The sequence below is a fragment of the Bufo gargarizans genome, chromosome 10, assembly GCF_014858855.1.
Source record: "Bufo gargarizans isolate SCDJY-AF-19 chromosome 10, ASM1485885v1, whole genome shotgun sequence".
Lineage (NCBI taxonomy): Eukaryota > Metazoa > Chordata > Amphibia > Anura > Bufonidae > Bufo > Bufo gargarizans.
In genome coordinates, this window is record NC_058089.1 from 22,678,046 (window position 1) to 22,691,739 (window position 13,694).

At 47.7% G+C, this 13,694-nt stretch overlaps 1 protein-coding gene across 5 annotated transcripts in view; it reads left to right on the forward strand.

The window, feature by feature from the left end:
• The window catches only part of TKFC (triokinase and FMN cyclase), a 29,131-nt gene that overhangs the window by 4,139 nt on the left and 11,298 nt on the right, over window positions 1–13,694 (forward strand). Inside the window, exons 2-6 of one of the 5 annotated variants that reach the window (XM_044270526.1) lie at window positions 1,236–1,399; window positions 8,057–8,095; window positions 8,179–8,368; window positions 10,444–10,554; window positions 12,774–12,955. In XM_044270526.1, the coding sequence (XP_044126461.1) occupies window positions 8,090–8,095; window positions 8,179–8,368; window positions 10,444–10,554; window positions 12,774–12,955 (489 nt within the window). In that variant the 5' untranslated portion in view covers window positions 1,236–1,399; window positions 8,057–8,089. Of the gene's footprint in view, window positions 1–967; window positions 1,400–8,056; window positions 8,096–8,178; window positions 8,369–10,443; window positions 10,555–12,773; window positions 12,956–13,694 lie in introns of those variants that run through there. The other 4 variants (XM_044270529.1, XM_044270528.1, XM_044270525.1 and 1 more) reach the window with 4 other exon arrangements.

Consider the following 13,694-nt stretch of genomic DNA (forward strand, 5'->3'; position numbering starts at 1 on the left):
CGCGACAGGGCACAACTACACTGCAACAGTTGTCGCGCAACATTTTATTGCACCAATGTCGCGTGACAATTTTTATAATGGTAGTCTATGGTGTCGCACTGCGACGCGACAGTCGCAGAAAAATCCATCTCGAATGGATTTTTTCCGACTGTCGCATCGCAGTATGTCGCAGATCGACACCATAGACTATCATTATAAAAATTGTCGCGCGACAAATGTCGTTGTGTAGACCTAGCCTTAAAGGGACTCTGTCACCACTTTCTAACCCCCACTTTTAAAACTATAGTTCTGTCCATGGAGCCCCTGTGATTTCAATGGTGTTGTTATATGCGAAATCCGCAGGCTCGTTTTGATAAAAAAAACTTTTATCTAACCTGTCAATCATGAGGATAAGGTGCCCAGGGCGTTTCTCCTGGTCTGAACATGCCGCCGCCATTGGTGCCCAGCTCCTCCTCTGCCTTGAATTAGCGCCGCCTGAATGTGAAGAAATACGCCTCCGTCTCTCCCTCAGTCCCCCCTCCTTCTTTTCTAAGATCCCGCGCGTGCAGCAGTGTTCGCGTTATCGGGAGGTTGAGCGAAGTGCGCATGCGCACTTCGCTCAGTGAGGCTGAATCGAAAAGTCCGCACGGGCGCATCAGGCACAGGCCTGTGCGCACGCGCGAAATTTTAGAAAAGGAGGGGGGACTGAGGGAGAGCCGGAGGCGTATTTCTTCACATTCAGGCGGCGCTGAAAGGATCAGAGGAGGAGCTGGGCACCAACGGCAGCGGCGGGCGGCATGTTCAGACCGGGAGAAACGCCCTGGGCACCTTATCTTCATGATTGACAGGTTAGATAAAAGTTTTTTTTATCAAAACGAGCCTGCGGATTTCGCATATAACAACACCATTGTAATCACAGGGGCTCCATGGACAGAACTATAGTTTTAAAAGTGGGGGTTAGAAAGTGGTGACAGAGTCCCTTTAAACTACTTCGCCTTTAACTGCTGTATAATCACTTTCCATTAATTAATAGCGGTGTGTTGTAATAACAATCAGGAATACATGACCTGGATTAATGATTTACTCCAAGTACCACAGAGATCGAGGGCAGAAGGAGAAGTGCCGCAGTCCCGTTGTTTTTCTTCGTTCTTTACATGCAGCTGGAGTAGCATTAGAGCCGTTATGCTCGTGATATCATGCTACATGTTTTCTAATACGTGTTTCCTGCTTATAATAAAGACCTGTTTGTTTTCAAGCTTAAAAACTACCCAGAATACAGCGGGAGATTTGCAGAACTCTTGGCATCCACATTGTCACATGACCATCCGTTTATACTCTGACCCAAGTGTAAAGTCCTACCCGTAGGTTTGCTTTATGGATGTCCCTTGTGCTGGGTGCTAGCACATAATATCAGTCTTCTGTAAGTCTTCTCTTTTATTGCTGTCATTGCATCTGTATTGTCCATCATTGTACATAACTGACTGCAGAGCTCCTCTCACTATATATCGTTTGCTGAGATTCTTCAGATACTGTTGATCCTGCACTGATCTTCTCCAGTCACTCTGCATCCTGCACTGATCTTCTCCAGTCACTCTTTATCCTGCACTGATCTTCTCCAGTCACTCTTTATCCTGCACTGATCTTCTCCAGTCACTATGCATCCTGCACTGATCTTCTCCAGTCACTATGCATCCTGCACTGATCTTCTCCAGTCACTGTTGATCCTGCACTGATCTTCTCCAGTCACTGTTGATCCTGCACTGATCTTCTCCAGTCACTGTTTATCCTGCACTGATCTTCTCCAGTCACTCTGCATCCTGCACTGATCTTCTCCAGTCACTCTGCATCCTGCACTGATCTTCTCCAGTCACTCTGCATCCTGCACTGATCTTCTCCAGTCACTCTGCATCCTGCACTGATCTTCTCCAGTCACTCTGCATCCTGCACTGATCTTCTCCAGTCACTCTTTATCCTGCACTGATCTTCTCCAGTCACTATGCATCCTGCACTGATCTTCTCCAGTCACTGTTGATCCTGCACTGATCTTCTCCAGTCACTGTTGATCCTGCACTGATCTTCTCCAGTCACTGTTTATCCTGCACTGATCTTCTCCAGTCACTCTGCATCCTGCACTGATCTCTAGTCACTCTGCATCCTGCACTGATCTTCTCCAGTCACTCTGCATCCTGCACTGATCTTCTCCAGTCACTGTTCATCCTGCACTGATCTTCTCCAGTCACTGTTCATCCTGCACTGATCTTCTCCAGTCACTGTTCATCCTGCACTGATCTTCTCCAGTCACTCTGCATCCTGCACTGATCTTCTCCAGTCACTCTGCATCCTGCACTGATCTTCTCCAGTCACTCTGCATCCTGCACTGATCTTCTCCAGTCACTCTGCATCCTGCACTGATCTTCTCCAGTCACTGTTCATCCTGCACTGATCTTCTCCAGTCACTGTTCATCCTGCACTGATCTTCTCCAGTCACTGTTCATCCTGCACTGATCTTCTCCAGTCACTCTGCATCCTGCACTGATCTTCACCAGTCACTCTGCATCCTGCACCGATCTTCTCCACTCACTGTTCATCCTGCACTGATTTTCTCCAGTCACTGTTCATCCTGCACTGATTTTCTCCAGTCACTGTTCATCCTGCACTGATCTTCTCCAGTCACTGTTCATCCTGCACTGATCTTCTCCAGTCACTGTTCATCCTGCACTGATCTTCTCCAGTCACTGTTCATCCTGCACTGATCTTCTCCAGTCACTGTTCATCCTGCACTGATCTTCTCCAGTCACTGTTCATCCTGCACTGATCTTCTCCAGTCACTGTTCATCCTGCACTGATCTTCTCCAGTCACTCTGCATCCTGCACTGATCTTCTCCAGTCACTCTGCATCCTGCACCGATCTTCTCCACTCACTGTTCATCCTGCACTGATTTTCTCCAGTCACTGTTCATCCTGCACTGATTTTCTCCAGTCACTGTTCATCCTGCACTGATCTTCTCCAGTCACTGTTCATCCTGCACTGATCTTCTCCAGTCACTGTTCATCCTGCACTGATCTTCTCCAGTCACTGTTCATCCTGCACTGATCTTCTCCAGTCACTGTTCATCCTGCACTGATCTTCTCCAGTCACTGTTCATCCTGCACTGATCTTCTCCAGTCACTCTGCATCCTGCACTGATCTTCTCCAGTCACTCTGCATCCTGCACTGATCTTCTCCAGTCACTCTGCATCCTGCACTGATCTTCTCCAGTCACTCTGCATCCTGCACTGATCTTCTCCAGTCACTCTGCATCCTGCACTGATCTTCTCCAGTCACTGTTCATCCTGCACTGATCTTCTCCAGTCACTCTGCATCCTGCACTGATCTTCTCCAGTCACTGTGCCTCCTGCACTGATCTTCTCCAGTCACTGTTCATCCTGCACTGATCTTCTCCAGTCACTGTTCATCCTGCACTGATCTTCTCCAGTCACTCTGCATCCTGCACTGATCTTCTCCATTCACTCTGCATCCTGCACTGATCTTCTCCACTCACTGTTCATCCTGCACTGATCTTCTCCACTCACTGTTCATCCTGCACTGATCTTCTCTAGTCACTGTTCATCCTGCACTGATCTTCTCCAGTCACTCTGCATCCTGCACTGATCTTCTCCAGTCACTGTTCATCCTGCACTGATCTTCTCCAGTCACTGTTCATCCTGCACTGATCTTCTCCAGTCACTGTTCATCCTGCACTGATCTTCTCCAGTCACTCTGCATCCTGCACTGATCTTCTCCATTCACTCTGCATCCTGCACTGATCTTCTCCACTCACTGTTCATCCTGCACTGATCTTCTCCAGTCACTGTTCATCCTGCACTGATCTTCTCCAGTCACTCTGCATCCTGCACTGATCTTCTCCAGTCACTCTGCATCCTGCACCGATCTTCTCCACTCACTGTTCATCCTGCACTGATCTTCTCCAGTCACTGTTCATCCTGCACTGATCTTCTCCAGTCACTCTTTATCCTGCACTGATCTTCTCCAGTCACTATGCATCCTGCACTGATCTTCTCCAGTCACTGTTGATCCTGCACTGATCTTCTCCAGTCACTGTTGATCCTGCACTGATCTTCTCCAGTCACTGTTGATCCTGCACTGATCTTCTCCAGTCACTCTGCATCCTGCACTGATCTTCTCCAGTCACTCTGCATCCTGCACTGATCTTCTCCAGTCACTCTGCATCCTGCACTGATCTTCTCCAGTCACTCTGCATCCTGCACTGATCTTCTCCAGTCACTCTGCATCCTGCACTGATCTTCTCCAGTCACTCTGCATCCTGCACTGATCTTCTCCAGTCACTATGCATCCTGCACTGATCTTCTCCAGTCACTATGCATCCTGCACTGATCTTCTCCAGTCACTGTTGATCCTGCACTGATCTTCTCCAGTCACTGTTGATCCTGCACTGATCTTCTCCAGTCACTGTTTATCCTGCACTGATCTTCTCCAGTCACTCTGCATCCTGCACTGATCTCTAGTCACTCTGCATCCTGCACTGATCTTCTCCACTCACTGTTCATCCTGCACTGATTTTCTCCAGTCACTGTTCATCCTGCACTGATCTTCTCCAGTCACTGTTCATCCTGCACTGATCTTCTCCAGTCACTGTTCATCCTGCACTGATCTTCTCCAGTCACTGTTCATCCTGCACTGATCTTCTCCAGTCACTCTGCATCCTGCACTGATCTTCTCCAGTCACTCTGCATCCTGCACTGATCTTCTCCAGTCACTCTGCATCCTGCACTGATCTTCTCCAGTCACTCTGCATCCTGCACTGATCTTCTCCAGTCACTGTTCATCCTGCACTGATCTTCTCCAGTCACTGTTCATCCTGCACTGATCTTCTCCAGTCACTCTGCATCCTGCACTGATCTTCACCAGTCACTCTGCATCCTGCACCGATCTTCTCCACTCACTGTTCATCCTGCACTGATTTTCTCCAGTCACTGTTCATCCTGCACTGATCTTCTCCAGTCACTGTTCATCCTGCACTGATCTTCTCCAGTCACTGTTCATCCTGCACTGATCTTCTCCAGTCACTGTTCATCCTGCACTGATCTTCTCCAGTCACTGTTCATCCTGCACTGATCTTCTCCAGTCACTGTTCATCCTGCACTGATCTTCTCCAGTCACTGTTCATCCTGCACTGATCTTCTCCAGTCACTCTGCATCCTGCACTGATCTTCTCCAGTCACTCTGCATCCTGCACCGATCTTCTCCACTCACTGTTCATCCTGCACTGATTTTCTCCAGTCACTGTTCATCCTGCACTGATTTTCTCCAGTCACTGTTCATCCTGCACTGATCTTCTCCAGTCACTGTTCATCCTGCACTGATCTTCTCCAGTCACTGTTCATCCTGCACTGATCTTCTCCAGTCACTGTTCATCCTGCACTGATCTTCTCCAGTCACTGTTCATCCTGCACTGATCTTCTCCAGTCACTCTGCATCCTGCACTGATCTTCTCCAGTCACTCTGCATCCTGCACTGATCTTCTCCAGTCACTCTGCATCCTGCACTGATCTTCTCCAGTCACTCTGCATCCTGCACTGATCTTCTCCAGTCACTGTTCATCCTGCACTGATCTTCTCCAGTCACTCTGCATCCTGCACTGATCTTCTCCAGTCACTGTGCCTCCTGCACTGATCTTCTCCAGTCACTGTGCCTCCTGCACTGATCTTCTCCAGTCACTGTTCATCCTGCACTGATCTTCTCCAGTCACTGTTCATCCTGCACTGATCTTCTCCAGTCACTCTGCATCCTGCACTGATCTTCTCCATTCACTCTGCATCCTGCACTGATCTTCTCCACTCACTGTTCATCCTGCACTGATCTTCTCCACTCACTGTTCATCCTGCACTGATCTTCTCTAGTCACTGTTCATCCTGCACTGATCTTCTCCAGTCACTCTGCATCCTGCACTGATCTTCTCCAGTCACTCTGCATCCTGCACTGATCTTCTCCAGTCACTGTTCATCCTGCACTGATCTTCTCCAGTCACTGTTCATCCTGCACTGATCTTCTCCAGTCACTCTGCATCCTGCACTGATCTTCTCCATTCACTCTGCATCCTGCACTGATCTTCTCCACTCACTGTTCATCCTGCACTGATCTTCTCCAGTCACTGTTCATCCTGCACTGATCTTCTCCAGTCACTCTGCATCCTGCACTGATCTTCTCCAGTCACTCTGCATCCTGCACCGATCTTCTCCACTCACTGTTCATCCTGCACTGATCTTCTCCAGTCACTGTTCATCCTGCACTGATCTTCTCCAGTCACTGTTCATCCTGCACTGATCTTCTCCAGTCACTGTTCATCCTGCACTGATCTTCTCCAGTCACTGTTCATCCTGCACTGATCTTCTCCAGTCACTCTGCATCCTGCACTGATCTTCTCCATTCACTCTGCATCCTGCACTGATCTTCTCCACTCACTGTTCATCCTGCACTGATCTTCTCCAGTCACTGTTCATCCTGCACTGATCTTCTCCAGTCACTCTGCATCCTGCACTGATCTTCTCCAGTCACTCTGCATCCTGCACCGATCTTCTCCACTCACTGTTCATCCTGCACTGATCTTCTCCAGTCACTGTTCATCCTGCACTGATCTTCTCCAGTCACTCTGCATCCTGCACTGATCTTCTCCAGTCACTCTTTATCCTGCACTGATCTTCTCCAGTCACTGTTGATCCTGCACTGATCTTCTCCAGTCACTCTGCATCCTGCACTGATCTTCTCCATTCACTCTGCATCCTGCACTGATCTTCTCCACTCACTGTTCATCCTGCACTGATCTTCTCCACTCACTGTTCATCCTGCACTGATCTTCTCTAGTCACTGTTCATCCTGCACTGATCTTCTCCAGTCACTCTGCATCCTGCACTGATCTTCTCCAGTCACTCTGCATCCTGCACTGATCTTCTCCAGTCACTGTTCATCCTGCACTGATTTTCTCCAGTCACTGTTCATCCTGCACTGATCTTCTCCAGTCACTGTTCATCCTGCACTGATCTTCTCCAGTCACTGTTCATCCTGCACTGATCTTCTCCAGTCACTCTGCATCCTGCACTGATCTTCTCCAGTCACTCTGCATCCTGCACTGATCTTCTCCAGTCACTCTGCATCCTGCACTGATCTTCTCCAGTCACTCTGCATCCTGCACTGATCTTCTCCAGTCACTGTTCATCCTGCACTGATCTTCTCCAGTCACTGTTCATCCTGCACTGATCTTCTCCACTCACTGTTCATCCTGCACTGATCTTCTCCAGTCACTCTGCATCCTGCACTGATCTTCACCAGTCACTCTGCATCCTGCACCGATCTTCTCCACTCACTGTTCATCCTGCACTGATTTTCTCCAGTCACTGTTCATCCTGCACTGATTTTCTCCAGTCACTGTTCATCCTGCACTGATCTTCTCCAGTCACTGTTCATCCTGCACTGATCTTCTCCAGTCACTGTTCATCCTGCACTGATCTTCTCCAGTCACTGTTCATCCTGCACTGATCTTCTCCAGTCACTGTTCATCCTGCACTGATCTTCTCCAGTCACTGTTCATCCTGCACTGATCTTCTCCAGTCACTCTGCATCCTGCACTGATCTTCTCCAGTCACTGTTCATCCTGCACTGATCTTCTCCAGTCACTGCATCCTGCACTGATCTTCTCCACTCACGGTTCATCCTGCACTGATCTTCTCCAGTCACTCTGCATCCTGCACTGATCTTCTCCAGTCACTGTTCATCCTGCACTGATCTTCTCCAGTCACTGCATCCTGCACTGATCTTCTCCACTCACGGTTCATCCTGCACTGATCTTCTCCACTCACGGTTCATCCTGCACTGATTTTCTCCAGTCACTGTTCATCCTGCACTGATCTTCTCCAGTCACTGTTCATCCTGCACTGATCTTCTCCAGTCACTGTTCATCCTGCACTGATCTTCTCCAGTCACTCTGCATCCTATGCACCTTCACCTTTATATAATATGCCATCATCTTGTGCTTATTAATTCCTGCTCTTTCCTGCACAGGATCCATTGCTGCTGTCCCGATACGACTACACCATGGAGGTCTGTGTCCTCTCCTGCCCACATCTCTCCGTTCCTGTCCTCTATAGACTCGCAGCCTCATGACGTCCTCTCTTGTTTAATAGGTTGGTAAGAAGCTCCTTAACTCTGTCCCTGGATGTGTAGATGACGCTCTTCACGGCCTGGTGTCTTGCTCTCCGGGGCTGCGTGTACTCCAGGGACACCGAGTCGTATTGCGTTCCGATCTTGATCAGGTGAAGGGACGTGTAGCGCTGTTGTCTGGCGGAGGCTCAGGACATGAACCAGCACATGCAGGTGAGTATGATCACTGGGGCTCTCACCACTGGGACCCCCACGATCATGAAGACAGGGGTCCTGTGACCCCAATGTGAATGGAGCGGTGGTCATGCATGTGCGCTTCCACAACATATGGGACAGATAGAGATAGCGTTTGGCTGTTTGTGTCAGTGTAAGTGAAGGTTCTCTAGGAATGTACTGAATCTTCTATAGACTGCAGTGTTACCGGCCCCTCACATTGAATATACCTACCTGGCTCCCTGCGCCGCTCCTTGTCCCTGCACCGCTTCTGCTGATTATCCCTGTGCGCTTATGAAAACATCCGGTGTCGGGGGGAGCATCGCGGGTGACGGCTGTTGCTCCCCAACCGCGCACGGGGAGAAGCAGGTCCGGCGGTGCAGGCACCAGGAGCGGTGCTGGGAGCCAGGTATGTATATTCAGTGTGGGGGCCCGACATATGGGAGGGGGGGGGGGGCATTTTATAGGAATGGATAACCCCTTTAAGGACATGGCCTATTTTGGACTTTAGGACCAATTATTAATTTTTTTATCAGAATTTCAAAACCCATAACTTTTTTTATTTTTCTGTCGATATAGCGTGTTTTTTTTTGTAGGATGAGTTACATTTTTTATAATGGCACTATTATTTTTTTGGGGGGGGGGGGTGAAAGCGATAAAATACACAGCCATTGTTTATTGATTTTGTTATAAGTGTTATAAAAACTTTATCCCGTGGTTCAGTACAGTTATATCAATATCAAATTTATATACTTTATTGAAACATGTTTTCCTACTTTTGTGCAATAAAACATGACCTTTTTTTGGCCGCTGCTTTCAAAGACTCAGAACATGGTCTTATTAACAAAGCTGTGGGATTTTTTAACATCTTTATTTTTTTTCGGATTAAGTTGTAGTTTCCATTGGTGCCGTTTTGGAGTACATACAACTTTTGGATTGCTTTTTATTACATATTTTGGGAGGTGGAATGATTAAAAAAATGGCATCATTTTTATAAATTTTTTACACGGTCATCATACAGGATAAAAAAAATTTACATTTTTGTATGGGTCATATGTGGCAATACCAATTATGTATAGTTATTTTTTAAGGGAATAGATGTGCTTGCAAGAAGGAAATAGCTTTTTTTCCTCCACTTTTTTTTTTTTTTACTTGTATTTTAGTCTTTTTTTTTTCCTGCATGATCAGTCATGTAATGCATTTTGGTTTATGTCAGTTACTGTAGAGACTGACAGGGCTGAATAGGCATCCACATACACGATAGACATGGGGGCCTTTGATCGTCCCCAGGCTGCCATACCAACCCTTTGGCACTCTGCTATTGCTTTGTAGGGTGGGAGATGCAGTGAGAAAGGAAGCCCCCCTTCCTCTCTCTGCCACAGTCAGCATTAACTGCCGCATCTAAGGGGTTAAACTGCCAGGATCGGAATTGGCTCCAATGCCGGCAGCGGGAGTAGGGTGCCATGTGTATAAACAGCTGCCAGATTGCAGCCAGAGTCGTCTGAAAGCTGCATAATGTCCTGTGAGAACAAAGGATTGGGGATGTTGAAACCCCCTGACATAATGGAGACCGGTCCCCCCCCCATACACATTAGAAAGTCAAACCAACTGACAGTGGCAGGTTCTGCCGACATTCTAATGTGTATGGAGAACTCCTGACTTTACCCCAACAGATGATGGCAGGGGAGAGAAGGATCGGGCGAAATGAATATTTTTGCCCGACCATGAAGTTCTCCCAGGAGATGAGCCACCACCAGAGGTAGCTGTCAGCTTCCTCCGCTCTTCCCATAGAATACACGTACACATATGTCCAGCTTTACACTCCCCTTATCTCAGCTGTCTAGACATTTAGGAGTGTTACCATTTCCTGCCGTTTCCAGTTTGTCAAAAATTGCCCAAGAAGTGGTGCCAGTAGGTACCCATAAGCGTCAGAAAGGCAATGGTGGGGATCGGTGTGGTGAGTAATGCTGATTTTTTTTTTTAACCTGTTCTACCTCTTTTCTAAAATGTATGTTTTATCCCACTGGTCAATCCTTTTATTACCTAGGTGATCCCTCCTCTCTTTCTATCCATAGGATATGTTGGTCAGGGCATGCTGACGGGGGTCATTGCCGGTCCTGTCTTCACATCGCCTCCAGTTGGAAGTATTGTTGCAGCCATCAGGACAGTGGCCCAGGCAGGAGCAGGTACAGGTTTCATCTCTCCAGTAATTCTATATTCAGTATAACCCTCATCTTCTCACTCTCAAGCTACCATAGTTGCTGAAATTGCTTGACATGTTCTGGATTATTACAATGGTCAATATGTGCTAGTTATTGCTGCCATTTTGAATAAATTAAAGGGTCTCATGAAGACAAGCCCTGGTTGGGTGATCCACTGATTACCACAGGTCTGGCTTCTTTAAAGTGGTTGTCCCATCTCAGACAATGGGGGCATATCGCTAGGATATGCCCCCATTGTCTGATAGGTGCGGCTCCCACCACTGAGACCCGCACCTATATCGAGAACGAGGCCCTGCAAGTGAAGGAGGGCAGACTGTGCATGCGCAGCCGCCCTCCGTTTATTTCTATGGGGCCGCCGAAAATAGCCGAGCGCTGGCTCGGCTATTTTCGTCGGCCCCATAGAAATGAATGGGAGCCTGGGCCGCGCATGCGCAGTACGCTCCCATTCTCTTCTATGGGAGCAGTGCTTGGTGGTGGACGGACCCCGGGAAATCTGGGGTCCTCCAGCCACAGCTCTCCCCGCTCCGTTATAGTTGCGGCCAGCAGTGGGACCCGCACCTATCAGACAATGGGGGCATATCCTAGCGCACCCCTCTAACCCACACAGATGAACTTTATAAATAAGGGGAAGCCACAACTGGCCAGACATTCCCCCCTGCCATGGTTGCCGCAATGCCACTAGAGCGGGTGCCTCTCTTAGATAGTGGATCAATGCACGTAAAAGGTAGTACTTAATGGCATCCACGTAGGACATATGGACAGGGTTTGTCCTTAATAGGTATGAGGGAAGCAAGCTTCGGATCCTAGATCAGAAGTCACTTCGCTCAAAATTTCGGTTTAATGCTGTACGGAGAACCGTCTCCATACTGCATTAAAATGTATGGCCTCCGAGGCGAAGTCCGTTATTCCTGAAGTCTTGCGAGACTTTGGTGAATACTTTAGCATTTGATTTTTAAACTGGAAAACCATTTTAAAACTTGGATCCGAACTCTGCTTCAGTTCCGAGGTACCAGTCGGAACCGAAGCAGAGTTCAGATCCAGGTTTTAAAATGGTTTTCCAGTTTAAAAATCAAATACCGAAGTTATTCACCAAAGTCTCCCAAGACTTCGGGAATAACGGACTTTGCCTCGTCGGAGGCCATACATTTTAATGCTGTACGAAGATGGATCTCCGTACAGCATTAAACCAAAGTTTTGAGCGAAGCGACTTCGGATCTAGGATCCAAAGCTCACTTCGCTCATCACTAGTGATGAGCGAACTTCTGTTTTAAGTTCGGCGTCTAAAGTTCGGCTTCCGGTTAGCGGAGAATCCCGATCTGGATCCGGATATGGATTCCGACTTCCGTTGTGGTCCGTGGTAGCGGAATCAATAATCGGCCATTATTGATTCCGCTACCACGGACCACAACGGAAGTCGGAATCCATATCCGGATCCAGATCGGGATTCTCCGCTAACCGGAAGCCGAACTTTAGACGCCGAACTTAAAACAGAAGTTCGCTCATCACTAGTCATCACTAGATGATACAATTCCTTAAAGCGGTATTTCAGGATTTTCATATTGATGGCCTATGCTCAGGATGGGCCATCAATATCCAATTGGCGGGGGTCCGACACCCTGCGCCCTAGCCAGTCAGCTGTTATCGAGCAGCTCTGGAACTACACCGTTCAGTCCATTGTGTAGTGAACAGAGCTCGTTACTCCAACTCTGCTCCCAACTCCTCTGTCCACTATACTATGGACTGAGCTGTGTATTTTTGGCACTAAAACTTTGGAAGAGCTGATTGACAGGAGTGCAGGCAGGGTGTCCGACCCACGTTCAACAGATATTAATGGCCTAACCTGAGGATAGGCTATCAATATTAAAATCCTGGAATGCGCCTTTAAGGGTATTTCCATACAGAGTGGATTTTCTGTGGATTTTGCACCACGGATGTATGTGCAGCAAATCCTCAGTGTTTTTACAGTACCAACAATTAGGATGTACTTTTAAGAACTCCTCCACACACTGCAAAATGCGGAAATTGGCCTGCGATTGGATTTTAAATCTGTGGCATGTCAATTCATGCTGATGATTTCCACCATGGATTTCACCCTTTACAATGCATAGGGTAAAATCCACAAAAAAAATTCAGGCCTATTCCAAAAACTGAACCTTTAACTTCTTCCCTTTCTTGCATCGCAGCTGGAGTTCTGTTACTGGTGAAGAATTATACAGGTGACCGTCTGAATTTTGGTTTAGCTCTTGAGCGTGCACGGAGGGATGGGGTTGATGCGGAAATGGTAGTAGTTGCAGATGATTGCGCCTTCTTCTCACCTCGCAAGGCTGGACGCCGAGGGCTGTGTGGAATCATACTGATCCATAAGGTGAAGTATACATTCTTCCTAATATGTGGAAAAAATGTTATATAAGCTTTCAAGATCCTAAGAGTCAGGTTTAGGCCTCTTGCACACGACCGTATGGCTTTTTCAGTATTTTGCGATCCGCAAAAAATACGGATGACGTCCGTGTGCATTCCGTATTTTGCGGAACGGAACAGCTGGCCCCTGATAGAACAGTACTATCCTTGTCCGTTATGCGGACAATAATAGGACATGTTCTTTGAACGGAAATACGGAAACGGAAGGCATACGGAGTACCTTCAGTTTTTTTTTGCAGATTCATTGAAATGAATGGTTCCGTATACGCAAAAAATGGAATGAGTTTGTGTGCAAGAGGCCTTATACAGTATCTGCAGTCTAAAATGTCTTTATGTTAAAGGGGTTTCCATCTGCTAAGAATTATTTCGAAAATAATCAGAATGCTGTGAATTTTTTTTTTAAACAAATCATCACCTCACCAATTTCTCGCCTCTCCCGTTCCCCTGCTTAACAGTCCCCCCACCATTCTCTACCTCATGGTGCGTGGAAATGTTGGCTCATTCATTCGCTTGCTGATATGAGTAACCACTGAGGGCTGAGCGGTCACCGATGGTCAGTGGGACTGGGCGACCATCTAATTTGTTTGTCAGCCTCTACCACGGACGGCAGATATCTAGGGAGTGAAGGATCAGGCTGTTGTATGTCAGCATGCACAATCCTTTTGTTCTCAGGGAAGCTTACTCCA